This window comes from Muscardinus avellanarius, assembly GCF_963383645.1.
Source record: "Muscardinus avellanarius genome assembly, chromosome: 2".
Taxonomy (NCBI): domain Eukaryota; kingdom Metazoa; phylum Chordata; class Mammalia; order Rodentia; family Gliridae; genus Muscardinus; species Muscardinus avellanarius.
The window spans coordinates 27,233,717-27,260,447 of NC_137787.1; the positions used below are offsets into that span (position 1 = coordinate 27,233,717).

General features: G+C 33.2%; 1 protein-coding gene across 2 annotated transcripts in view; it reads left to right on the forward strand.

Moving 5' to 3' along the window:
* The window catches only part of ERBB4 (erb-b2 receptor tyrosine kinase 4), a gene marked incomplete at both ends in the record, with an annotated part of 1,174,461 nt that overhangs the window by 913,606 nt on the left and 234,124 nt on the right, over positions 1-26,731 (forward strand). For both annotated transcript variants that reach the window (XM_080689981.1, XM_080689982.1), the window contains one exon: positions 3,981-4,055. In XM_080689981.1, coding sequence (XP_080546107.1) covers positions 3,981-4,055 — 75 coding nt within the window. The remainder of the gene's footprint in view (positions 1-3,980; positions 4,056-26,731) is intronic.

Below are 26,731 nucleotides of genomic sequence, written 5' to 3' on the forward strand. Positions count from 1 at the left end.
TGCTGTTTCCACACTGGACATAATATTTGTTCTTTCCCACTTTAACACCAGACTCATCTTTCCAACTACTGAAGAACATTTCTACCGAAATGTAGGGGGACCACACCAAGTTAATTATAGATACAAAAAAACAACAACAAAAGGAACACATCAACCCCTTCTCCTTTTGTGCACATGCACAGGCACGCGCATGCGCGCGCGCACACACACACACACACACACACACACACACACTTTCCTCCTCTTGGGTGCTCTCACCTATGGTCGGTCTCTCTCTCTCTCTCTCTCTCTCTCTCTCTCTCTCTCTCTCTCTCGTACTGGGGATGGAACCCAGGGGCGTTATATCTCTGAGCTACACCCCCAGCCCTAAATTTTATTATTTATTCTTAGTGAAACAGAGGGCCTCACTAAGTAGCTGAGGCTGGCTGCAAACCCAGATCGTCCTGTCTCAGCCTCCCAAAAGATGAGATTACAAGCATGTGCCACCAAGCCCGGCGGTACATCGCTTTTAAAAGCTACAAATGAATAGCATGCTTAAATCTTTGATCTTTTCAATTCCATCTTGAGCCAGCCATCAACTTCTCCCCATGACTTTAAAGGTACTTCCTGAGTCTGTTTCACTGCCCTGGCCCTAGCTTCGTCTTTTACATGAACTGTAATACTCTCACGCCAAAGGAGTCTACCAGGCTTCTAGCTGACTGGACTCCACTTGGCAAAGAGATCTACTTAAAATACAAATCTATTAACTCATGACTTCGTTAAAATCATAGCATAGTTCCCCATTAAGTTTGCTATTAAACAATCTAAAATCTGACTTTTTTTTTGCCCTGTTGCCTCATAATTTACTTACCAACTATTCAGAATTGTTTGCAATTTTTCTGTACATTTTGTTCCTTCAGATCTCTGCTTTTATTCCCTTCCCCACCGTGTGTGTGTTTGTGTGTGTGTGTGTGTGTGTGTGTGTGTGTGTGTTCTGCTGGAGAGTGATTTTGGAGTTACTCCAGCTCTAAGCTATACCCTCAGTCCTATTTTATTTTTTGTGTTTAGAAACAGGGACTAAGTTGCTGAGAGCCTCGCTAAATTGCTGAGGCTGGCTTCAAACTAGTGATCCTTGTGCTTCAGTCTCCCAAATTCTTACCATTTTGTATCTTCTAAAAAGCTTGGACTCACCAAGCCCAGCTCTCAGTGCCCTGAACCCCAGCTCCCTGCCTTCTTCAGAGAGAGACCAGGACCTCCCGGAGTTGCACAAGTCGGCCCTCCTCTGTACTCTTGCATATGACTTTCATGCCTATCACATCGCTCAAAACCTGGTTGAGCATCTATTTTATTAATTAAATTGTGAGACCAGTGAAACAGGAAAAATGTCTAATTCATCTTTTTTCTCCTTATAGCTTCTAAAAGAATAAGAACGCTTTAATAGTCCCATAATATGGGGGTTTGAAATGGCCAAGACGATCTTTTATTATTCGGTTTCCCTTCAAGTTGAATTTCACTTTTGAATATTTTTATCTTTCAAAGGTTATTATAAAGATTGCAAACTAACGGTAGCTTTTCAGATTGTCTCTTAGAAACAAGAAGTCGACTATTAATGTTACAAAATGGCAATTCCGTATTCAAAAAGAATTGGAAGAATACGTAATAGGGATGGAGTAAAAAGCTCTTTAGAATAAGAGAAAACCATGTAAGACAATTAGGAAAAAATAGAGTAGTTAATTTTCCATCTTAAAAATGGTTTTGATTAAAGCCAGGTGTGGTGACACACGCTTGTAATCCCAGCATTTGGGAGGCTGAGACAGGAGGATCCCAGCATTCAGGAGGCTGAGACTGAAAGATCAGAGTTCGTCTCTGTTACTTATGAGACCTTCTGCAACTTAGTGAGAACCTGTTTCAAAATAAAGAATAAAAAATAGGGTAGGGGGTGTAGCTTGGAGGTCGAAAGCCCCTGGGTTCCATCCCCAGACCCACACAAAAAATATGGTTTTGATTATAGATTTCATATGAAAACAATTAAGTGATATATTCTCCAATTACTTATTTGCATGTATTTTTAAGACCACTGTTATATTTTACATTTTTCTGTTTATACATTTTTTTCTTGCTACTGCTGAAAACAAATTCTCAAAACAAAAACACAAAACAATTTTCTAGCTAGTAGGAATGTTATACTAGATATTGATTAAGCAGAAAATGACCTAAATTTTGTTTTAGAGAAATTATATAACTCACTAATATATAATGTCATCTAAAGTTTTATGCATATTATAGACTCACATATTGGTATATTTTACATAAATGTATAATGGTTTTAACTTTAGCTTTGAAAATTAAAAGTTTGGAAATATATATATATATATATATATATATATATATATATAATCTTTATAAAGAGTTCTATAAGTTATCGCTATAGGAGGGATCTTGATAAATTCCTAGAGCTATTTATCTTTTGTGCAAAAAAGAGAAATAAGAAAAATTTAAGTACATTGGAAGATGGAAGAAAAAATATTTTTATAATAATTCAAAATGAAATTCTAGAGACTGTATATTGAAATCCTGTGTGCTCATATAAATTCATTTAAATGCTCATTTTAGTGGAAACCAAGTTACCTGTACCTCAGTTCATTTATATATTTAACGTAATATTTATTTGAATTTTATTTTTATTTTTTGGTTGTGGTACTGATGACTGAACCCAGGGATGTCCTACACTGATTGAGCTACGCCCCTAGCCCTATTTCATATTTTTATTTATTTATTTATTTATTTATTTATTTATTTATTTATTTATTTTTGCAATACTGAGGATGGATCACAGGGGCATTCTACTGTTGAGCTATACCCTTAGTTCTATTTTTTTATTTCTTATTTTGAGACTGGATTTCTCTGAGTTTAAAAGGGCCTCACTAAGTAGTTGAGACTGTCCATGAGCCACGACCCTCCTCTCTCAGCCTCCCGAATGCTAGGATTACAAGTGTGCACCACCACACCGAACTCTATTTCATATTTGTAAAATTGAAATAGGATCTCACTAATTTGCCACACACTGGTGTTGAGCTTGCAATCTTCTAGCCTCAGCTTCTTACAAACTGGGATTACAAGTGTGTGAAGCCACGCTGGGCTATTTATTCATGTTTTTTTTAAGTTAATTTTATGGCAACTTAATAACCTGTGTTGTTTGCATGTTACAGCACCACTATTTTAAAAGAGAAGCTCAAGATAAACTGCAGTGTGGTGGAAGAAGTTAATTTTCTTTTTAAATGGATTTATGTTTAAAGATAAATGTGTTTTAAAGACAGCCTCAACCAAGGTTTAATATAATCTGATTATATAAAGTATCCATGGGAATAGTATTAAAGCATGTTAACTCATTTTCTGCCAAAATCAATCTTTAATGAGCAAGAAGCATCAGGTTATTATTTTATATTGAATTGCTCATTTCCTTTCTCATTGATTTTGTTTTTTACTTAAACTTGAGCCTTTTTGGAAAGAAGAATATAGATGAAAACAATCATGATAAAATTGAAATACGGTTATTCATCAAGACATATAATAGTGAATGAGGCAAATAAATTGAAGTGTGTTTGGAAGTTATCCACAGAACCAGGATAAAAAATTCCTTTGCTGTGGAGATGTTTCTTGGCATTTCACTTGAATGCTAATTGCAATTTATTTCTGTGTATCTACCAAGTAATCATCTTCTTGCTTTTCAAAAAAAAAAAAGTCCGACAGCCAGTGTTTATTTTATGGATTCTTTTCTTAAATGACTAATTTTTCTCTCCCTGTATTTTTTTTTTTTAATTCGCGTCTTCTGCAGGTGCATAGGCTCAAGTATTGAAGACTGCATCGGCCTGATGGATAGGTACTTGGTGTGCTTGCTTCCCATGTTCTTCCTCCAAGGCTCCATGTGTGAGCACTGGTGCATGTGTGTGCATGTCACAGTGGATGGAGAATGATGTTTTCTGTTCTGTAATTGCCTGCAGGTGTAACGGTCCTACTAGTCATGACTGCATTTACTATCCTTGGACGGGCCATTCCACATTACCACAACATGCTAGGTAACATCTACCATGTTTCCATTTTATCACTCAAATCCTCTCCCAATTTTCAGGGACTGAAAATACTGACATGCTGGATTAGAGTTAGAATTAAACATTTAGTTATGAGGGAAGTTAAAAGTGATGCTTTTCCAGCCACCTTTCTTACCTGTATTTCTTTCTTTACTATGATTTCAGAGTTCGAGTGAGTAATGACATTGATTTTTTATTTTGTATAATCTAAACATTATTTTAAATTTTATCCTAGAACTTTAATAGAATATTTTAGGTCTTAATTATGCACACGATTACAAAAGGACTATTTTAAGCGTGGGATGATCTATATTTATGTTTGCTATATTATTTAAGTTCAACTTCTAACTGGTATATTTCCTAGGTAGCAGATTTTTAAAAAACAAAATACATTACTCCTGCTCACACAAAAACTTTTACACAAATATTGGTAATAGTTTTAATTACAGTCACCCTAAAGGGAAAACTACTTAAATGTTCATCTGTGGCATATACATGCATTGGAACACTATTGAGTAATAAAAAGGAATACTCTGCTGCTATACAAAACATAGATATATGTCAGATGCATTATGCTGAGTGAAAGAAGCCAGAGTGGAAAAATACATATGACCCCATTTATATGATTCTATAAAAGAAAACTATAGGGATAGAAAATTGATCATTGTTGCCAGAGCCCACAGGTTGGGGATGAGGATTATGAACTGAAAAGGGGCAGGAAGGTATTTGGGGGTAATGGACCATTTTGTGTCTTGACAGTGGTAGTGGTTACACAAATAAGTGCTTGCCAAAAGCAAACTGTACCTTTTACTGTATATAAATTACCTAAAGGTTGAATTTTATTATTTATAACCCTTACATAATTAAACCTGACTTTTATAAGAATTTATAAAACATTTATTAAATAGGAAAATAATAAATTTGCAATCATATGAAAATATTACCAGCTTTACAAATAAATTAATTGTATCTTTTTGGAAGAGAGAAAGTAATAGTAAAATACAATTCACAAATGAGAATTTTGGATGAAGTATTACCTTTTGATGTAAACTCTTATATTGAAGTATAATGATGTAAAAATTTTAAAACCTAGTGAATTTATCAAAATAAAATATTTGTGTAACCATTGGCCAGATTAAAATAAATAATAATAGAATTCTAGAAAGCCCATTATACTCTTACTGTATTATTTACTTTGTATAAATTTAGTTATATAGCATTACTATGTGCATCTGGCTTCTTTTGCTAAATTGTTTGTGAAATTCATCTATGTTACTGAATTCAGTCATTTTTTCATCCACATATTATTGCTTTAAGTGTTTTTTTCAATTTTAAGTGATCAAATAAGTGACATGCCATCATAATAAGTTATTTTTATGAAGTAAACAGAGCCAATGATTTCTGAAAGAAATTATGTGTTAGAGTGAATTGACTCATACAATTGTGGCACTTTGACATATGGGTACATTCGATAGTAGTTAGCATAGTTGTTCAGAGCAAGGTTAAACTTATGAAAAAAGAGAGAGAGAAAGACGGAGAGAATCTGGAAAGCTAGGAGTAAGAGAGAGAAACAGAAATTCTTCTGATGGTCCCTTGTAGAAAGGGAAGACATTTATTTGAAAACTACAGTCATGATGAGGGTCACAGGTACTGATGGCAGTAGGTTATAGGCTTGTTTGCACAGTAATAGTTATCTTGTACTTTTAAACTCAAGTTATATATTTTAAATTTATAGTGTCTTCTTAAAGATTTATTATTTTCAAAATTTAAACAAAATTGGTATTAAAATTCTCAATCCTATGGCCTACCTGCATTCCCAGGTTCTGTTATATAATCCCAGACTAATACACCTAGGTCTGATTAGCCTTGCCATTAATACATACTCATTGCTAGTAAGAGTGTATGGATAGTGCAGTCCAACCCATTACTCCTAAGAACATTCACCTTCATCTCACTCTACAGGCTATGAACAGGGATCCTTGAGTTGGGAAAGCATGACTTCAAGTGTTGCCTCTACCCTACTTCTTTTATGTAAAATGGAGATAATAGTGGTAATTTTTAAAATGAGAAATCTTATTTATCCAGTGATTGGTATGAGGATAAATGAAGTAATATACAGGAATCATAGTATAATATATATTCACAAGTAGTAGGTACTACTCTAGTAGAACTATTGTCTTAATGATCTCATGAAGTTTTGTCTTGCTATTACTTTACATATCATTAAGAAAATAATCTAATAGTGACTACAGAATTAGTGATTCAGATATCTCCTTTTTTACGCATTTGATGCTTGTCAAACTTCTTAAGTGTAATGATTTCAAAGAACTGGTAGCTGGTAACTAACTTTCCTTTTAGAAAACTCCATAGATCTTTAACTAATTGCCCATTTTGATCGTTAATGTAAAGCATTGTCACCCTCTGTTTAATTATTTTGACTTATTAGAAATAACTGACTTGTCAGGGGTTGTTTATAAGACAGTGTAGGGTTTACATGAAGGGTTTAACCTGGACACTTCAAGAATCTTTTTTGACCGAGGAACATTTTGACACAAATTGGATGAGAGTGACAGTATAGAGCTCTCCTTTTTCAGGTATTTAATACTGCAGCAGATACTTACCTTTCTAAGAAAGGATGGGTGTGCATTACACTGAAAGCCAGGGACTATTAACATTTAAAGTCAGTTTGCACTTAAATTTTCACGGTAGTTTTTTTTTTTTATAAGCTTCTGTCTTTAGAAGTGAATTTAATAGTAAGAACAAGAATTAAAAATGATTAAAAATATTTGCATCACATTTTCTGAAGATTATTTTAACTGGAATATATTATACAATTTCCTAGATTTTATTTAGTCACAGAAAATTGAATGGGGAGAGTCAATGAGCTTATTTGGAAATATTTAGAGTCCACAATCCCCATTGCTCCTTTATACTGTATGCGCTTTCCAAAACCAGCAGGAAAAGAAAAAGATTGAAGATTTAAATGAAAACAGGTGAAATGTTTCCTATCTTGATCGACTTTCATTTTCTAAGCAGTGTTATTCTTTCCCAAGTCTGTGATTTGTGAATTGGCTTTCCACACTCCATTTACCTCACAGGCTGCTGCTGGAATTTCTTCCAGGAAGATTGGATAGGATAGAGTAGGCATTTTTTTTTTGTCATTTTTACCTTTAGTCTCCAAGGATATGCTACTTACAATGAAAATAGTACCCAGTATTTTAGAATGACTCTTTACTTCAATAATCTGAACTTTAAAAAAAACTAAAAATAGCATTTATTTTTATTTGTTTTTTCCTTCCTTCTTTTCCTACCTACCTACTTTTGGCAGTTTTGCTTTTCAAGAATCCTACAAAGAAATGTGCTCATCAAGATTTTTATTATTCTTTTACAAAAATTTATTTTAGCTTTCACGTCTACTATTTTCATAGAGATTCTGATAGAACAAAATATTCTATTCTATTCTATTCTATTCTATTTTGGATTATTTGCCAAATATATGTCCAAATCTCTTTAACATCCTAGTTTCTTGTTCTAAAAGGACTTTAGTGTGCTAATCTCAATTAGCAAAGATTCTATTGGCCCAGCATTTCTGCATGTTGGTTAGCAATACAAAATGTAAACTAAGAATTCTTTATGAATTCGTGAGAAAAATTTTTAGAGTGGCTAGATATCTGTTTAAGCATTTGTATCTGCCTTCTTGCTCCAACTCAATTATTGTAGGTGCTTCACAATGTGAATTATGGTAATTGAACTCTAGTTAGCTCTCTAAATCTCACAGGGGCAGCTGTTTGAAACATTTCATATTCCCATCACATTTTAATACCTGTGTCACACTTTTACTTATGGCATAGTGGTTATTACCCAAGAGGTCACATAACAGTTTATCCTTTATCAGTGTGCCCATGTGTAATGTATGAGACAGATGATGAGATATTTTTGGCGCTACTTTCACAAATGGCACAATTTTTTTTTCTATGTTTTACCCTCCAGGAATCTAGTTCATAATTTATGTCCAAATCAAATAGTCAAAATTGCCTGTGGATGGTTACCTGAAGTGACTGGCAGTTGTATTATGATCCCTAAGTTCAATAAATAAAGGTACACAGCCCTTTTATTATAAAGCTATCCTTCGTCCATCACATTCCCTATATTAAATTTACTTTTGAATTAAAGAGAGTTCAATAGGTGAAGGAGAGCATGTGAATTGTTTATTTTCTAGATGATTTTTGACCCATGCTTCCCAGCACCCATATGATATAAAAGTATGAGGGAATTTTGAGCAAAGTATAAAGAATCTAAGTTCAGCTGTTAATTATTGTTTATACAGCTCAAGTGGTTATTTATGAAATGGAATATTTCATTTCCCAACGTCACTCAAATTGCTTTTAAATTGATATCAACATGCTCAGACCTACTATCTTCTTGCCTTAGCTTCCCAAGTATTGGAATTATAGGTTTACCAGTCCCAGCTCAAAAGGAAGTTTTAAGACTATTCAAACTAACATAAAAAGTCTAAAGATACCATGATTGAATTACCAACATTTTTTATTAAACTAGTTAAGGTTTAAAACAAAAACTTCAGCAGATGTAGGAAACCATTATGAATATTTATCTTGCACTCTTACTGCTCATGGGACAGAGTGGTAACTTAAGCATATAACAGTTCCAATGACACCTTTCTATTTTTTATTGCACTTCAAGAAGTTGAATTATTTCCTGTGTCTTATACTATAATCATTTTATATTATAAGAGATAAATTGGTTATGCCATCTTCAAATAATGTATCTGTTCTTACCTTCCTACAAAAAGTCTGAAGCAAGCATTAAGATGGTGTTAGTGTCTTAGAATTAAAACCAGGGCACATGTAGACATGGTAAGGGAAAGTCCAAATGTCCATGTTGGCTTCATGCTTTCAATACTCGTCTGGTGAACAAGAACTCAAAAATATGAGTCTGAGTACAGTGTCCCCAGGTTAACACCCAGTTGTGAATTTTTTCATTAACATACTAGACTAGAGCCGGGCGTGGTGGCACCCGCTTGTGATCCCAGCATTCTGGAGGCTGAGACCGGAGGATCGTGGACAGTGGACAGCCTCAGCTACTTTAGTGAGGCCCTCTGCAACTTAGAGAGACCCTGTTTCAAAATAAAAAGATTAAAAAATAGGGCAGGGGGTGTAGCTCAGAGGTTAAATTCCCCTGGGTTCCATCCCCAGACCCACAAAAATAAATAAATAAATAAATAAATAAATAAATAAATAAATAAATAGACTAGCAAGTCTTCCTTAAGTCCTGCATCATGCCAAAAGATAACCACTAGGCATCCGTAGTCATTGAACAATTTTAATGCATTTAAAAACAAACTGAGATGCTTTGTCATCAATCATCAGATGTGCAGTAAATTCTGAAGACATAATATCAAAAGAGGGATATCAAATATTTCATTAATAATTTATTTTATTACGCCTTGAGAGGTTAATGATTTTGGATACAGTTGGTGATTATGAATTTCATATTATCCTTCATCTTTATACATATGCATGATAACGTGTTTTCAGTTAGTATTTTGCTTGGGTTACATATCTGCTGGAAAGCACCAGTGTAAGCCACGGACCATGAAACTGTGTTTTAAGTTCTCAGTTTGAGTGATGGTTTCACCCACTCAAAAGCATCCCAATAAATGCTTTTGTGTGTTGACAGGAAGCTGCTCACTTCATAAGCTTCAGTAGATTACAGATAAGACAGACAGATCCAAGAAAAAGCACCTGTTGGCCATGCTTGGCCATTGTGCATCCTTGTGTATCTGTATATGCACCCAGGTTTTACAAACTTCTATAAAAGTGTATAACAATTTGACTCTGTTTAGAGTCCTCATTATTATCTACTTTTATAAAATTGAAAATTACTCACAGTTGAAATTATATTTTACTGTGTGTATGTGTGTGTGTGGGGGGGGGGGCTGGGGATTAAACGCAGGAGCATTCTACATCCGAATTACACCTCCAGCCCAATTTTTCTTTATTTTTTTTTGAAACCGAGTCTCACTGATTAGTGGATGCTCTCACTAAGTAGCTGAGGCTGGCTGTAAACCTGTATCCTCCTGTCTCAGCCTCACAAGTACTAGAATTACAAGCGTGCACCACCCCGCTTGGCTAAAATTATATTTTAAATATCCCTTTAAAAATATAGTTAAATAGCCAACATTGTCTATTTAATTTTATTAGCCACCTAATAAAATATTGTTTTAATTTCTGTATGTCAGAAGTGAACAACATTTGAGCAGAAAGATTTCTTGTGTGTAGTTTATTTTTAGGCTTACCATATACTAAAAAAGGGGTCAAAATTATTCTCTTGTATAGTTCAGTCATCCATTATATGAGACCCTAAATACATTTATTTCCTTTTCCCATATTTTCTATTTAACTAACGGAATCTAATTAGCTAGGACCCCCTTCTGTGATGTGGTTACATAAAATGATGTGTTGATATTAGCTCAAATTGCTCTCTTCATGCTTTTTTTCTTGTTACCTCAGCACATTCCATAACTAGTCATTCTTTCATAAACATACAATTATTTTGCATACTATGTATATAAGAAAGGGCTAATTAACAGGGAGCACTTTGATTTACCAGCGGAATTCCCTCTCCACGGTTTCATGTTTAGCTACCACCAATTCTTCCGTTCAAAGTGCCTTAATTCCATTGCTATTTCACAGTAACTCAGTGCTAAAGAATGAATCATAAAGAAAAAGAAACCCACCTTTAATAAACTCCAAGTGTATGCATCTATTGTAATTATTATAGCATTCTGTTACTCTGATCAGAGTAAAGTGTTCCGTATGCTTGAGACATTTATAGAATAATCATAGCTACTTTTAGTAGAGTAAAAATAAAATAACAAAATATTTTGACATAAAATGCTTATTTGTTAAACTAGGCAGGGCGGCACATGCTTGCAATCCCAGCCCTTGGGAGGCTGAGATAGGAGGATCTCACAAGTTCGAAGCCAGCCTCAGCTACTTAGTGAGACGCTCAGCAACTCAATGAGACTGTTTCCAAATAAAGTATAAATAGGTCTGGACATATAGCCCGGAGGTAGAAAAGCTCCTGGGTTCCACCCCAAGTACCACCAAAAAAAAAAAAAAATTAAAAAATGCTTATTTGTTGAGGGAAATTCGTTTAATAAACAAAGAAAAATCTATTTATAAATCTACTTCTTTATTTAACTTCTGGATCCCAAGTCCTGGAGTCCAAATTCCAAGTTCAAATGCTACAGTCCATTGAATCTGAATTGTTCTACACATCAGGAAAGACAGAATCAATGATAAAACGAAAGCACCAGTTTTTGTTATCTGGGGTTGTATTTTTTTTTTCAAGAGCATCTGGTGTTTATCTAGGAACGCTACCTCACCACTCTAAAATAACCCTAATATATGTCTTTCAGGTATATTATGTATTACATTTAATTTTCATGATAGGTATAAGAATATAATTATTAATTACCATTTTACAGGTGAAAATAGACTTAAAGTAAATCAATTCATGAAATTATGAAGAACACATCCCTTCCTCTCTGCCCACATGGTTTGAGAAATATTTCTATGGTGCAAATGGTTAAATATAAATACACATTGTCTAAAATTTAATTGCATCTAGTAAATTTACCTCCAGTGTGTAATATTTTATAATGCTGTCCCCACACAAAATACTATATTCTAGAGTAATACATTCTATGATCCAAGCTTCTGTTACTATGATCGCAACACAAAATGACTTTTAAAAAGGTTCTAAATGTGGCATGGACTGTTCTAAGACATATATTAATAAATATAAGCATAGTTTTAAACCCCTGTCTAAAGTGGAGGATATTTGTAAATTTGTCAGAAATTCAAAAAGAAAGTTTTGGGTTCAATGAGAACCACTTCCGCTAGACCTTCACTACTGTCATGAATACTGCCATCCCCAATTGCACTCATCAAGTGTATAAGTAAGAATCCCAGTATGGTGCTACCTACCTGTAATCCCAGTATTTTGGAGGCTGAGACAGGTGTATTGCAGGTTCGAGGCCAGGTTTAGCAACCTAGCAAGACTTTTTTTCAATATTAAATAAATAAATAAATAAATAAATAAATAAATAAAATGGGCTGGGGTATAGCTCCAATTATAAATATTCCTGGGCTCACTCCCTAGTACCAAAAGAAAAATCCAAATTTCAAAGAAAGCATCATAAAATAAAAGACAATATGGTGCTATTACTTCTTTTTCCTCAGTAGTATTTGTAGGATTTGTGGGGTAGAGCAAAATCATTTGAGGGTAGTAATGAGTTTAGGTGATAAAGCCGCATTTATTTGATTGATGAAGTAAAAAGTGATTTCTTTTAAATAATTTAAATTAATAGATAAAATAAAAATTAGACATAATAATGGAGTACCAGATTGTCTCTTCTAAGAAAAATTCTTGCCATTGTTGATAGAGTTGAACATACCATATTTTACTTTTAAATGGAAAACAAAACAAAATTAAGAACCTCTTTTATATCTACATTATAGAGTATAAACCCTTTACATATTTGTCAACAACCAACCAGTATGTATATTCATCATATTTATATGTCACGCATTGTGTTAGGACACACAGAAAAGAACAGAGAAAAAATTTATATAATTTTTGTATCATTAAATTTGTTGTATAGTGACAGATAAATTGTTTTCAATGCCTGTTTCTAATTATATATTTTGAAAATTATTTATTATGAGGTTGATTTCAAGTGGATTGTATGGGATGGGATAGTAAAGAAAGGAGAATACAACAGGTGATACTGGGGTTTTTACCTGAGTAACTGGGTGAAAGGTGATAAAATAAAGTGAAATGAAGACTCAAAAGGAAGTGGGGCACTTTGTATATGGATACTTTTTTCACAAGTTTGTTAGGGCTAAAATAGATTTTAGAGATTTATGTCATAATTGATTGAAGGTTATACATATGCATAAGCAAACGAGATGTAATACTCTAAAAATCATTAAAGGAGTGTGAATTATCAGTCATATTTAAATCTATAACATTAGATGAAGTTGGCATGCAGAGCCTGGGAAAGGGCACCGTGTGGGCCTTAGGCATCACCATCACTTGCAGGGAGTACAGCCAAGGATGCCGAAAAGGGGGTGGCGGCAGGAGGAAGCCAGGAGAGCAAGAAAACCTAGAGGCCAAGTGAAGAAAGTTTTAGAAAGAGAATGAGACAGCCACACAAACTAAAAAAGAAAAGAAAAAGAAAAAAGAAAGAAAAATGAATGCTTTCTCTATTATGTGGAATCTAGGGAGAAAATGGGTCATAGGAGGAACTCTAGATGGAGAAGGAGAAACCATACATGAGCACATAAGATGACCTAACTGAGGTGGATGAGAGGAGGATGAGGGAAATTTCCTAATGTCCATCATGTACATTCACAAACATATCAAACTCAATCCCTAAGCCAAACATGAGAAAGAGACAGGGGGAGGGAATTGGAGAAGGGCTCCAATTTGAGTGATATGTGATGCATGCCTCTACCATCTTGTACCCCATTAAGAAATATGAGTATAATGCACCAATTTAAAAAAAGAAAAAGAAGGAGAATGAAACCATGTTTGATGATAATGGGGAAACAAATATTGACTATCCTATTTGACCTTATGTATAATATATAAGGGTCAGAAAAAAATTGAATAATGAGGGAAGTTGGCAGGTCAGAGAAGCTAACAAGCAACAAAAACAAGATCAACAGGTGGAAGATTGTTGAAGTAGATGTACTAGAGTAGGTGAACTGAATGGAGAGGAGATGCAAGCTGGAAATAGTGTGATTAGAAATGATATTCCAGCTATGGAATAGATGCTGGTAATGGAAACCTTTAGTATGGTAGATGGGATTATTGGAAATGAGTAAGCCGAGAATTGGGAAGCCTAGAATTTTGATGAATGGAGACAAATGGGGAAATTTAACAAACCTTTAAAAATTGAAATCGATTAACAAACGTTGTCATCAACTGCATATGTGAGAATTTTAGTCTCTTGCTTGCAGAATTAGACCAAGGGCTTAACATTAACCAAAATGTGCTATGTGGGGGGATGCCAAATTAGTTCCCTTGAGTTTAATTTGCATCTCTTGAATTTGATGTGACTCATACATCCAGGGGATGATCAGTGGAAAATTTAACATACAGATATGGGAGTTTATACATATATAGACATAGGACAGTAGTAATTAGGAGCTATGAAAATACAGAGAGCCAAATGTTAATATCTCTCAAAAAGTTTAAATTTGAGAGAAACGTAAAAGATAAGGAAATAAAGAGGAAACAATGAGGAGAGAAAATTATTTTGAAGATGGATGAAATTCAGACATATTTTGGAAGATGTTACAGATGGTGAATTTTGGGGATACAGAAGAGGGAAAGTAACAGTTCTTGAAAAAACTTTTTGAAATAAGAGGCAAGTGAAAGTGAAAGGATTACCCTATGAGATGCAAAGACCCCCTTCTTCACCATTTCATTAGGAGAAAGGGAGCAGAGGATAAAGAAAAGCATAGACAGATACCAAGCTTTTGTAGGCAAAGGTTGAGGTCGTTTCTGCTCCATATTCAATACTGTGAAGTTACAGCTGAAGTCATCTTGCCAAAAAGGAAGAAGGTGTTTGTGCATGGGTGAAGGACAGAATGTCTAGGAAATTAAATTCAAACATAAACTGTGTTAAATTTGTATTTAATACATTCTGACATTAATTTATAAAGCATCAATAATTTGAAATGTGTTGCTTTACATGAACCCAATTTGAAGGTCACCTATTTTATTTTTGTATGGAAAATAACAGGTTGTGGTTTGCTATCAGTGACTCTGAACTCATTAAATTAGAAGACTGTTAAATGTGTAATCAGAATCTAACAGCACCTTGTATGTGTTCTGAGAAATTAACAGATTTTAATATCTGTAGCACTAATTGCAAAATGCTGATATGTAACAATTACTCTAAATTACACCTTTTACTACAAACATCAGCAATTGTGCATTTGTGCAGGTACAAAACATCAGTAAATTGTGAAATATTTTTTCTATTTAATTTCTTAAAATGCTCTCAAGAATTATGATTTAAAACTCCTTTAAAATATTTTTTGACTTCTGATTACTCATTGACATAAGTAAATTTATTTTCAAGTGATGATTCTTAGCAATTTGTCTCAGGGCCTTTGTTTTTCCATTCAAAACAAATACAGATAGAATTTATCCTCCTAAAGTTCACCATCAATATTTTGACTTCTTTGGATTGATTTTTTCTTCTTTTTGAACAAAAAGTATTTCTTGTATATATATTTAAAGATGAAATTTAAAATTAGAAGAGTAACATACACTCACTGCATTAAATACAGAGATATGTATATATGCCTGTGTGTTAATCCTTTAACACGTTTATCCATATGCTAACATGGATAGAAAGTAATGAAAGTTTTTTGTATATAAGTATGGGACTACACACATTATTCAGAAACTTACTTTACTCATTTGACTGTATATTATGGACAACCTTCTAGGCTAATAAATATAACTACTTCTTTTGGTGTTTACATGGAACCCCCTAGTATCAATGCACCACTAATCCACTATTGAAAAACGGAGTATTTCTGCTATAATACCTTTTACAAAATATAAAATAAATAAGATATATGTGTGTATTGGACACTCTAAAATATGTCTAGCTGTATGAACTTACATGGAATATATTCTATTTTATTATTCCAATTTTCTAATTGCTAGTTTAAAAATCCAATAGGAAACATGTTAAAATTATAGAAGTTATAACACTTAAAAACATTTGTCTTACTGGTCTTTATAAATAGGTACTTTTATAATAGATCATTTTCTCCTATTCTTATTGAAATATGTCTGCAAACTTCACTAATAGTTTATGAAAATTACTTGATTTAGAAAAATAATTTATTGCAATTGTAGTTTCAGTTATATACTATTAATCATATTATAGATAGTACTTAATGGATAAAATTTAATTCTATTTTAAATTTTATTAATTAATTATATATATTTTCTTTTCTTTTTTTTTTTTTTCTTGGAGGTACTGGAGATAGAACCCAGGGCATTCTACCTGTGAGATACATCCACCAGCCATACTTTTTTATTCTTTATTTTGAAACAGAGTCTCACTGGTTGCAAAGGGCCTCACTAAGTAGCTGAAGCTGGCTGAGAACTGCAATTCTACTGTCTCAGTCTCCCAAATGCTGGGATTACAAGCATGCACCACCACATCTGGCTAACACTTATTCATTTATTATTTGATTTTAAGTAATTCTTTTCCTTCTTCCTTTCTTTCTTTCTCTCTTTTTCTTTTGTGTGAAAAAGTGTGTGCTAGAATTGGAACCCAGGGGAGTTCTACATCCAAGCTATACTCTTAGCCCTATTTTACTTTTTATGTTAAAGAGGATCTAGCTAATTTGCTGAGAGCTTCACTAAGTTACTGAGTCTGGCTTTGAACCTACTATTCTCCTGTCTCAGTCTCCTAAGTACTGGGATTATAGGTGTGTGCCATTACACCGGGCTGATTTTAAATAATTCTTGGTGGCCAGCTATGCATTGGGAAATCTTTAATATTTTGACAGTTGATGGGATAACTTTGATCTTGTATGTTTTGAAATAGTAACTAAAACTTAGAGAATAACTTAGCCATAGCAATGTCTAATTCTTTTATGAAATAAAAGATATTACCCTTTTGCTTATTTATCTTTCTCAGTCTATGTTTTAAATTTGTATGAAAAGACATCATTACATGATAATAAAGGATAACTGGCATGAGTTTTATAAGATTGCTCATTTCATAGCATCTTAAATTCATTGTTGTATTTTTTAGATTATTTTGTTTTGGATTATTTGCAAAGAGTATAAGTATGGTCTTAAAATGTACCCAAGAAGAGGTGACAGTATTCTCCAGCACCTAACTCAGTGCCCCAGGGAAAAATCAGGCACATCAGTTGCTATCCCTTTCTCTCCTCTATATATTCTCTAAGAAAAAAATGAAACTTTGCATAAACTCAGCTGGCTTGACTATGAGTACAGATGAACCGTTTGCCAAGATAATCGTCCAGATGGAAATATAAAGATATGTAATCTGAAAAATTAAAATTAAAAGTCTGAGAAGAAGAAAATATAAAGTTGTCAGGAAATTTAAAAATACATACTATGTTTACTCCATATGACACTTAGATTATTTTCTTAATGACCATTTACAAAACAAAGACATTGTAAACCATCCTTTCCTGGATGCCCAGGAGCAATTCACAGCATCAGATAGAGCTGATGTTAACGGCATACATAATTTCAATGATAGAAAAATAATAGACAAGGAACAGATTGAAAAATTAATATTCTAACTAGGAAGAGAATGTTTCCTATAGATGTGGGCTTTTTCCTTAGTAGTAATGATTTCTTTTGCATGTAAATGAAATGGTTTCAGGCAAAGTATAAAGTTGTCTTGGTATTATATTATTTCAATGTTGTTTGAATTGGCTTAGGTTCGATTTTTTTTACTTTTACATTATCTGGAGGCTGTGAATCTGTATTCAGAGCATCTGCAGAATCATAACATCTTCTAGGCAATCGCTTTTGAAAAAAAATAGGTTTCCCCATAATTAGAAATGTGTTCTAATTAGGGGTTGGGTGGTTATATATGTTTAAATAGTTATATTACTAACCATTGTTATTAGATGCTTTAAACAGTGTTTTTGTGAATCCAGTCATGATAAACATCCCCTAAGAACAGAAAGAGTAATTCATTTTATATTAAAAACATTATTTAAAGTGTAATGCAATGACCAAAAGTCTTTGTGAAGAATGGGTTGTTTGTCTTTTCTCCAAGTTCTCTGTGGAGAAGTTTAAAACAAGGAACACAGAAACAGCCTCACCCCCTCATTTTTTCCCTTGTCTACTTCCAGTCAACCATGGACCCAGAAATTAGAACAATTGGATATCAGTATTTTGCCAAGTTAAGTCCTCCTAAAAAGCTCCTCTGTTTTCTTCCTGCTCTCTCCACGGACATTCTATTGTATGTTTGCCTGAGGTATATAATTTCAGGAAATATTATGCTATTTTTTTATTTTATTATCAATAAACATTCTGTCCATGATGACACATTTAATTTCCACACTTCAGAAACTGCATCTCTGAGGAAGCTTTGCTAGCTTCTACTTAGCGTTACTTCTCAGAGTACAGAGCATTTCCTTCTGCCTTGATGTCCCTCTCACGAATTGTTCAGTGAAGGCTGATATGCAGGAAGCCTAGGCCAGTGAAGACAGATGAAGACAAGAGAAGCACTCTGGCTAGTAAGTGTAAACTTAAAAGCAAGCCATTGTTTTCTTTTTCTTTGTTTTTAAAAATCTAACTATTTTGGGACAATGCATTACACAATTAAAATGCAAAAGAAGGACAAAGTGAAAAACCTTGACCAATCTCTCTTTTTATAATTAGGGCCTTACTTGGCTCTAAGTAAAAGAAAATCGTATAAATGGCTTCAACAAGTATAACACAAATCTAGAAGTGCGACAGTAGTTGACTTCGAGTCCATGGTTCTGAAACACCAGAATCCCAGTCTGTGTCACCTTCTTATCTTTCTGCTTTGGAAGTAAGATGGCTTCCCCAAAGTAGTAAGATACTTTTCCTCCGGGGCAGAAATGAAAATATGGCTCCATCAGTTGACCCTGTACTTTTCCAGGATTCTTCTAGGTGACAAGTGCTTTAATTTCAGCATCCAGATATCTGTGGTACTTTTACACCAACATGTAGAAGACTAGGGAAGTTGTTAATTTTTTAATATTTTTTTATTTGATTACTTTTGGTAGTGAGGAGAGGTGTTCTACCTCCAATTCACTCACACCCACAAACATATATGTATACATGTGTGTGTGTGTGTGTGTGTGTGTGTGTGTGTGTGTTGAAATAAGATCTCATTAAGTTGCTAATGGTCTTGCTAAATTGCTGTAGCTGGCCTTTACTTGAGATCCTCCTGTCTCAGCCTCTAAAATATCGGGGTTAGAGAAGTACATCATCATGCCTGGCTAGATATTATATATATATATATATATATATATATATATATATATATATATATATATATATATATATAATCACTAGACTGGAAGTCCTCAAAGACAGATTAGGAATGCCTCTTGGGTTAATCAGCCAGGGACCTTGGCTCAATGTGGTGAGGGTAAGGTATAAACCAACCAAAAACAAAGATAAAATCTTGTCCGAAAATCAATTTCATTGCCATTGGGAGGAACTAATATCCATTCACAATGGGATTAGGAATAAAATGTTAAACATGTGCATATCAGTCCTAGTTCAGAGAAGGAATGTGTGAGTAGCTTCTAATTTTCTTTTCATCAGAGACATTTTAGAGTTATGGTTGATTACATTTAAAATACATAAGAACCTGAAATTGTGGTAGGGTATATTGCTTTGAAGGTTAGATTTATGATAAAATGCTAATATTTATAGAAATAAGCTATTCATTCAGTTGTTTATCTGTATAACAATTCCTTACTTAGTGCTTTTCATGAGCCAATAAATTAGGCAATTATTATATTTCTTCAGAGAGATATAAAGCACTAAAAGACATATTTAAACTTGTAAAAACATAAATACTATTATTTTACCATTAGGCTCTAATTATATTTGCTTATTACTACTTAGATGGATAATATGCCATATATAGGGAATAACTATAAGTACGGAATGAAGAAATACAATGATTGAATCCTGGCACCCTCCTAATTCTGTAACAAAGGAGGAATATGGTAGAAAGAGCAATCTCAGTCCATCCACATTTTAAGTGCTTCCAGGCCACTCTCTCCCCCATGAACAATAGAGGTGTCCTCAGCAGGAAACAAGGCTACCAGCTGCCAAATCTTAGTAGAAATCACCTCATCTGAATAGAAAGGCATGGCATCTCTTAAGAATGACACTTTCTTATTCTCCTTTTGCAAGCATTTTATTTTTCTTAGTAAAAGTCAAGAATTTGAGAATTTAAAGCATAAGAAAATTAAAATCAAATAAACAGAATTAAAATCATTTATATACAGAACTTTATATATGAAGAAGTAACAATTAAAAATGCTTGAGACTCCTCTTAAAATGGGACTTTCTGCATTCATATAATGTAAGTATACCCAATAAACATGACACAAAAATTCAAGCTTTGCTTAAAAGTAGATACAATTGACCATAGAATACCATTTCTCTTAGCAAACAAGATACATGAAATTACAGTGCATAGAATGAGTGGGTATTTTGAGGTAAAGAAAAAATTGTAAATATGGGAATAAAAAATGAGTCCTACAAGCTGGGCGTGGTGGAATACACCTGTTATCCTAGCACTTGAGAGGCTAAGCAGTAGAATTGCAGGTCCGAGGCCAGCTTCAGCAACTTAGGGAGGCTGTCAACAATTTAGTAAGATCCTACTTCAAAATAAAAGTAAACAAATAAAATAGGGTAGCTATTTTAAAATAGAGAGTAGCTCAGTAAGATTATACCTGGGTTCATTTCCCAGCATACTTATGGGGAAGGAGGAGGAGGAAGAAGAAGAGGACTATAATGATTTATTTCCTCCCAGAGCATTATTTATGTATAATTTCTGCTCTATTTAGCATGTTGAACAATTTTAGTAGGTAGTGTAACATAAGTTGTAAGAGCTGTGTGCTGACTTTTTAAACTTTTGGCTTACATCTTCACTGTATCTTCAGATCATCTTGTCCATGTAATGACTAAGTAGTAGAATAGTGGAATATAGTAGTATTTTAGGACTTAATGGTTAATATATTATATAATTAAATGATAACCATATTTGATTTGTGCCACCAAATATATCTAGATAAATATATAGGTAGAAGTATATAGATGATGATAAAACTATATTAATACAGACATTCATGATTATTATTCTAGATTTTTATAATATTGTCTACTAACTAAAATTGTGAAAAATAAGTTTGTATACCCAAATTTCATCTATGGTGTTCAAAACATATTTGAAAGAAGAGTGCTTTCTGATTTAATTCCTTTTAGACATCTTACTTATAGAATTTCATAGGTTATGTACATTCTCAGAATGGTGTCCATACCATGAGAATGTTTACATCAAGGCCAACTGTAAAATTTGTATATCTTCTGAAACATTGCAAAAAAAAATAAACAGGAAAAAAAACATAAAGAGGCATAAATATTGTCTATAAGAAGGAGGTAATTGCTATGAAGCTATTAGAAATGTGTCTTGGAAGCTAATCATAGAAATAAAAGAATCAGTAATATGTAAATGGTAAGTTAAATGGTAATATCTCTACTTAAATAGTTTTGTAACACTTATTTGAATAAAATGTGACATTTACATACTGATAAAATTCTGGAAAATTTTAACACACGAGGACAACTAAAAAAGCATTTCAGTTTGCTTAGGAATCAGGACATTGTGATTCTTTTGTTTAAGCACTTACACTTCTGGTTATATGTAAAATGTAGTGGAGAAATTTTGAGCCCTAATCAAAGGACAGAGACATACTCTGTAATACTGTACATCTCATCAAGTAAAAACTGTAACTGTCAACTGATGTCAACCTCAGAGTGTGACCCAGATCATTTTTATTTGCTCAGAAAGAAAAAAAGTGTCATATTTATAAAGTAGATGGAATACTGGGTCAGAATAAACATAATTTACAAGAGAATAAAAAAGGTAAAAGAAAAAAATAAAATCTCTTAATGTAGCTCTCCTTGCCCTAGGCAGTAACCCTTAAAATGTCGTCTTCTGGGGAATTTTAATGTTTCCTTGTGTTTCAAGGTCTCTTGTTTTATATCTGAGCTGTTTTAAGGAAGAGTGAACAGAGTGGCATTCACTAGGCATTGTCCCCATATGACAGATGCCACTTGTCTTTGCCTCTCTTAAAGAAAATGCAGTGTTTAAGTTAAAAATCCTCCTGTTTATTCACTGAGAAAATAAAATAAAGCTAAAAGAATAAAATCCTACTTCTAAACTTTATAACTGAGAATATAAAAGATTTAATTAATTCCAACCATAATGTATATAGCAAAACAAATAATAAAGGATAAATAAAATACTAAAATATAGCTAACTATAATATAAAGGATTCATGAAACCTCAAATAAATGTATGTGTATTTTGACTTTCTCTATCTTCAAATATGTAAAGAAAAAAATCTGATTAATAAAAAACCTAAAAATTCTACGAAATCATCTTTAGAAACTAAGACAATATAACTAAAAATGTAATAGACTTGAGATTCAAGAAATAAAATGTTAGCACTACTATTTATGTTTGACCTTATCTAAGTATCTTAATTTTTCAGATCTCATTTTCCTTATAATTTACATATTAAATACATTGAATATGTAAATTACAAGATCTATGTTAAGTGATTATTGTGAAACTACCATATATATATATATATATATATATATATATATATAATTTTAAGATGTGCAACGATTGGGCAATAATGTAATTAAAAGATTTAGAATGAAATATACCTAAATCATTTAAATTTTGGGGTAGCACATGGCTGGGTATGGTGGCTAATGCTTGTAAATCTAGTACTTGGGAAGTTGAGATAGGAGTATAGCCAATTTGAGGCTAGCCTCAGCAGCTTAGTAAGACTCTATTTTAAAATTGTATATATGTATATATATACATATATATATACATATATACACACACACACACACACACACACACACACACACACATATATATATATATATATATATATATATATATATATACACACATACATATATATCAATCTCCTAAGTACTAGGATTACAAACATGTATATGTATATATTTGTAAACGATGGTTTTTTGTTGGTTTGTTTGTTTTTGTGTGGTACTGGGGATGGAACATTCCAAAGGCATTCTACCTCCGAGCTCCACCCCCAGGCCTAATTTTTTATTCTTTATTTTGAAACAGGGTCTCACTGAGTTGCAAAGGGCCTCACTAAGTAGCTGAGGCTGGCCATGAACCACCATCCTCCTGTCTTAGCCTCCCAAATGCTGGGATTTTAAGAGTGTTCCACCATGCCCCGCTTGATACTATAGTTTTATGAAATAATGGTTTCAAGGCAAAAGGATCTTATAAATTATATTCTTCCTGAAACAAAATCAGCTGCTTCCAAATGCATTAGCAATGTTAATTTATGATTTATTTTTTTATGGAACTGGGGATGGAACCCTTCTACCTCTGGGCTACACTGCCAGACCTATTTTATATTTTATTTGGAAACAAGGTCTCTTAAGCCAGCGAAGCTGGCTTCGAACCTGCATGATCCTCCTGTCTCCACCTCCCAAGCGCGGGGATTACAAACGTGCACCACCATGCCCGGCTAATTTGTGATTAAGAATCTTTGTGATGTTATTTCCTTAAGTGGTGGAAAGATATCCATTTCATTATATATCATTTCTATATTGTACAATAAGGTAAATAATAACCTCCTTTTAGTCTAAGGTTGAACTTGACACTTGAAATATCCTAATTTATGCCGGGCGTGGTGGCGCACGCTTGTAATCCCCGCGCTTGGGAGGCGGAGACAGGAGGATCGCGCAGGTTCCAAGCCAGCCGTGCTGGAGTAAGAGACCCTGTCTCAAAAATATAAAATAGGTCTGGGAGTGTAGCCCGGAGGAACCCCAGTACCACCAAAAAAAAAAAAAAAAAAAAAAAAAGAAATATCCTAATTTATGCCTTAGGATGTATCAAGAATTATATGAACAATATAATGAACAATAAAATACAAACCAAAACCAAACACTATGATTGCAGATAAGTAATTACAGAGCAAATTCAGTTCCTTAGTATTTGACCCTTCTGATTCCAATAATGTCTTATCTTAGCCACTTAGAGATTCCTATACTCACATATAAGCTCTCAGAAACAGCTGTATTAATGATAGCAATAGCCCTAGCAGAGATGTACAGTAATTTAGAGGCACAATTTGCATAGTTATACCCTCTCTATCCAAGGTCTTCATAAAGAATTAAGCATGAAAAAAATTTTTAGAAAAAATTTCTAATTTTTAGAAAAAAAATTAGGCCTCTATCCTACATTTACAAATATCTAGAAATCATCAAAATTGAGGAAAGTAAGAAATGTGTAAATAGTATTAAGTTTACATAATAGGTTTGTTTTATGAAACATAGTGTTAATTATAAGAAACAACGGTAATTAAATGCCTTAGATTCAATAAACTATAATGAGTTGAAAACATATGCAGAATTATTTATTGTAAAATTAAACATGGAATAGCAAGATGAAATCTGTTGAAAAATGAAAAGTAAACATTTTCTTAAAATGAAATGCCATTATTACAAAATTGAAATTGTAGACAGTTATTTCTGTATTTTTCTTAAATTTACAATTATTCATTTCAAAAGAAATGCACATTAGGAAAAACTAAGAAATTTATGTAATTAAAAATATAAAAATAAGAGCTTCTCATTCAAACTAACCACAATGACTAGTGTCTTATTTTATATTACTCCAGATCTATGGATACATATATGAATATATGAATAATATTTTCCCATACTAAGATCCTACTGTTCTGCAATGGAATTTTTTCAGTTTATGGTCCTTTTCTAAGGTAGCAACTATTCATCTTATCTACAGATAGTCTATATTCAGAATTCTCAAGTTATTCCCAAATGACTCCATAACTGTTTTTTCCAAATAAAAATCTAGTCCAAAATAACATTTTACATCCAGTTGTTATTACATCTATTAAGTCTTCATAGTCTAGACCAGTCCTTTTTTTCAGAGACTTTACTTATTAAAGAAAACCTGCACGTTGACTTATAGAGTGATTCACTGCTTGATTTTACTAACTGCCTCTTTGTGGTTAACAATTTATATTTTCAGGGAAAAGAAACTTGAGAATATAAAGAATGTGGCCTCTTAAAATGTCCAACTGTACATTTATCTGTGTGTGGGAGGGTACTAGGGACTGAATCCATGGGCATTCTGCCTCTGATCTATACCATTAGCCTTATTTTATTTTTTTAATTTTTAAACAAGATCTCACTAAATTGCTGAGATTGGCCAAGAGCCTGGGATCCTCCTGTCTTAGCCTCCCAGGTACTGGGATATTAGGCATGTACCACCACGCCCAACTAAAATACAACATTTTAAGGCAGGTGTGGGTGGTGTATCTTTGTAATTCCAGTACTTGTGAAACTGAGACGGGAGGATCGCAGGTTTGTGGCCAGCCTCAGCTACTCAGTGAGGCCCTTTGCAACTTAGTGAGACCATGTTTCAAAATAAAGAATAAAAAACAGAGCTGGAGGTGTATCTCAGAGGTAGAATGTCCCTGGGTTCCATTCCCTGTACTGCAAATAAATAAATAAATAATAAAAAAAGAATAAATACCGGGGTTGGGTGAACTCGAAGGTAGAATGCCTCTGGGTTCAGTTCCCAGTACTGCAAATAAATAAATAAATAAATAAATAAATAAATAAATAAATAAATAAACATTTTAAATAATTTACAGTGAAATTTCATTGATATATATTTTCATAAATGTATACTACTTAATTTTTTATAAAACAAATAGGGAGTTTAGAGTTTAGTGTAAATCAACAGAGAGCAAAATGCTGGACACTATTTCTGGACATAAATAATTTGCAATAAAAATGGGTTAGAGTCTCTAGAGTAGTGACTTTTCTGGGGATTGCTAGTCATTTGAACTGAAAATTATACATTAAAAAATGTAAAGTAAGTTGGGCATGGTGACACATGCTTGTAATCTCAGCATTTGGGAGGCTGAGACTAGAGGATCGCGGTTCCTGGACAGCCTTAGCTACTTAGTAAGGCTCTCCGCAACTCAGTGAGATCCTGTTTCAAAATAAAAAAATAAAAATTGGGCAGGGGGTATAGCTCAGAGGTCAAATGCCCTGGGTTCCATCTCCAGACCCACACACACACACACACACACACACACACACACACAAGTTAAAGTACTTTTGAAAATACATATTTAACTGCCATGTCTAAAAATATTGCATTACACACACACACACACACACACACACACACACACACACACACACACAAAACACATCACAATGATGAGTTTGTGTCTATACTATAGTTTAATTTTCTCAGCATAGATTTTTATAACCTTAGAAAATCCCATTTAGGGAAATCCAGTTGATTTATAGCAGCATTTCAGTGTGCTAAGAATACTTTGAGTTGTCAGGAAACAACCTTTAGGATGAACTACTATTTTAGATTTTTCTGCAGTTTTATTTGACAATATAGCATTCAAACTCTTTAAAAGACATGAGAACATTCACAGAAGTACTTACACAGACTTTTTTCAAGAGCTCTTTAGAATTTCAAGTCTTTATTTAGGATTATCCACTATCATTATTTCTGATCTATCTTGGAGCAAATGTTTTTGTTGCAAGTGTAAATATTTTTTTCTAAGAGACAGTATAGAATAGTTTCTCCTAGAAATAAGAATATATAACATAAAATACTATAGTATGAGCACACAGGAAATTATTTTTTATTTTGAAGTCTAAGTCTTCCCAAGTAGAATATTTATTAAATAACACCTGTGTATATTTTACTCCAAGTT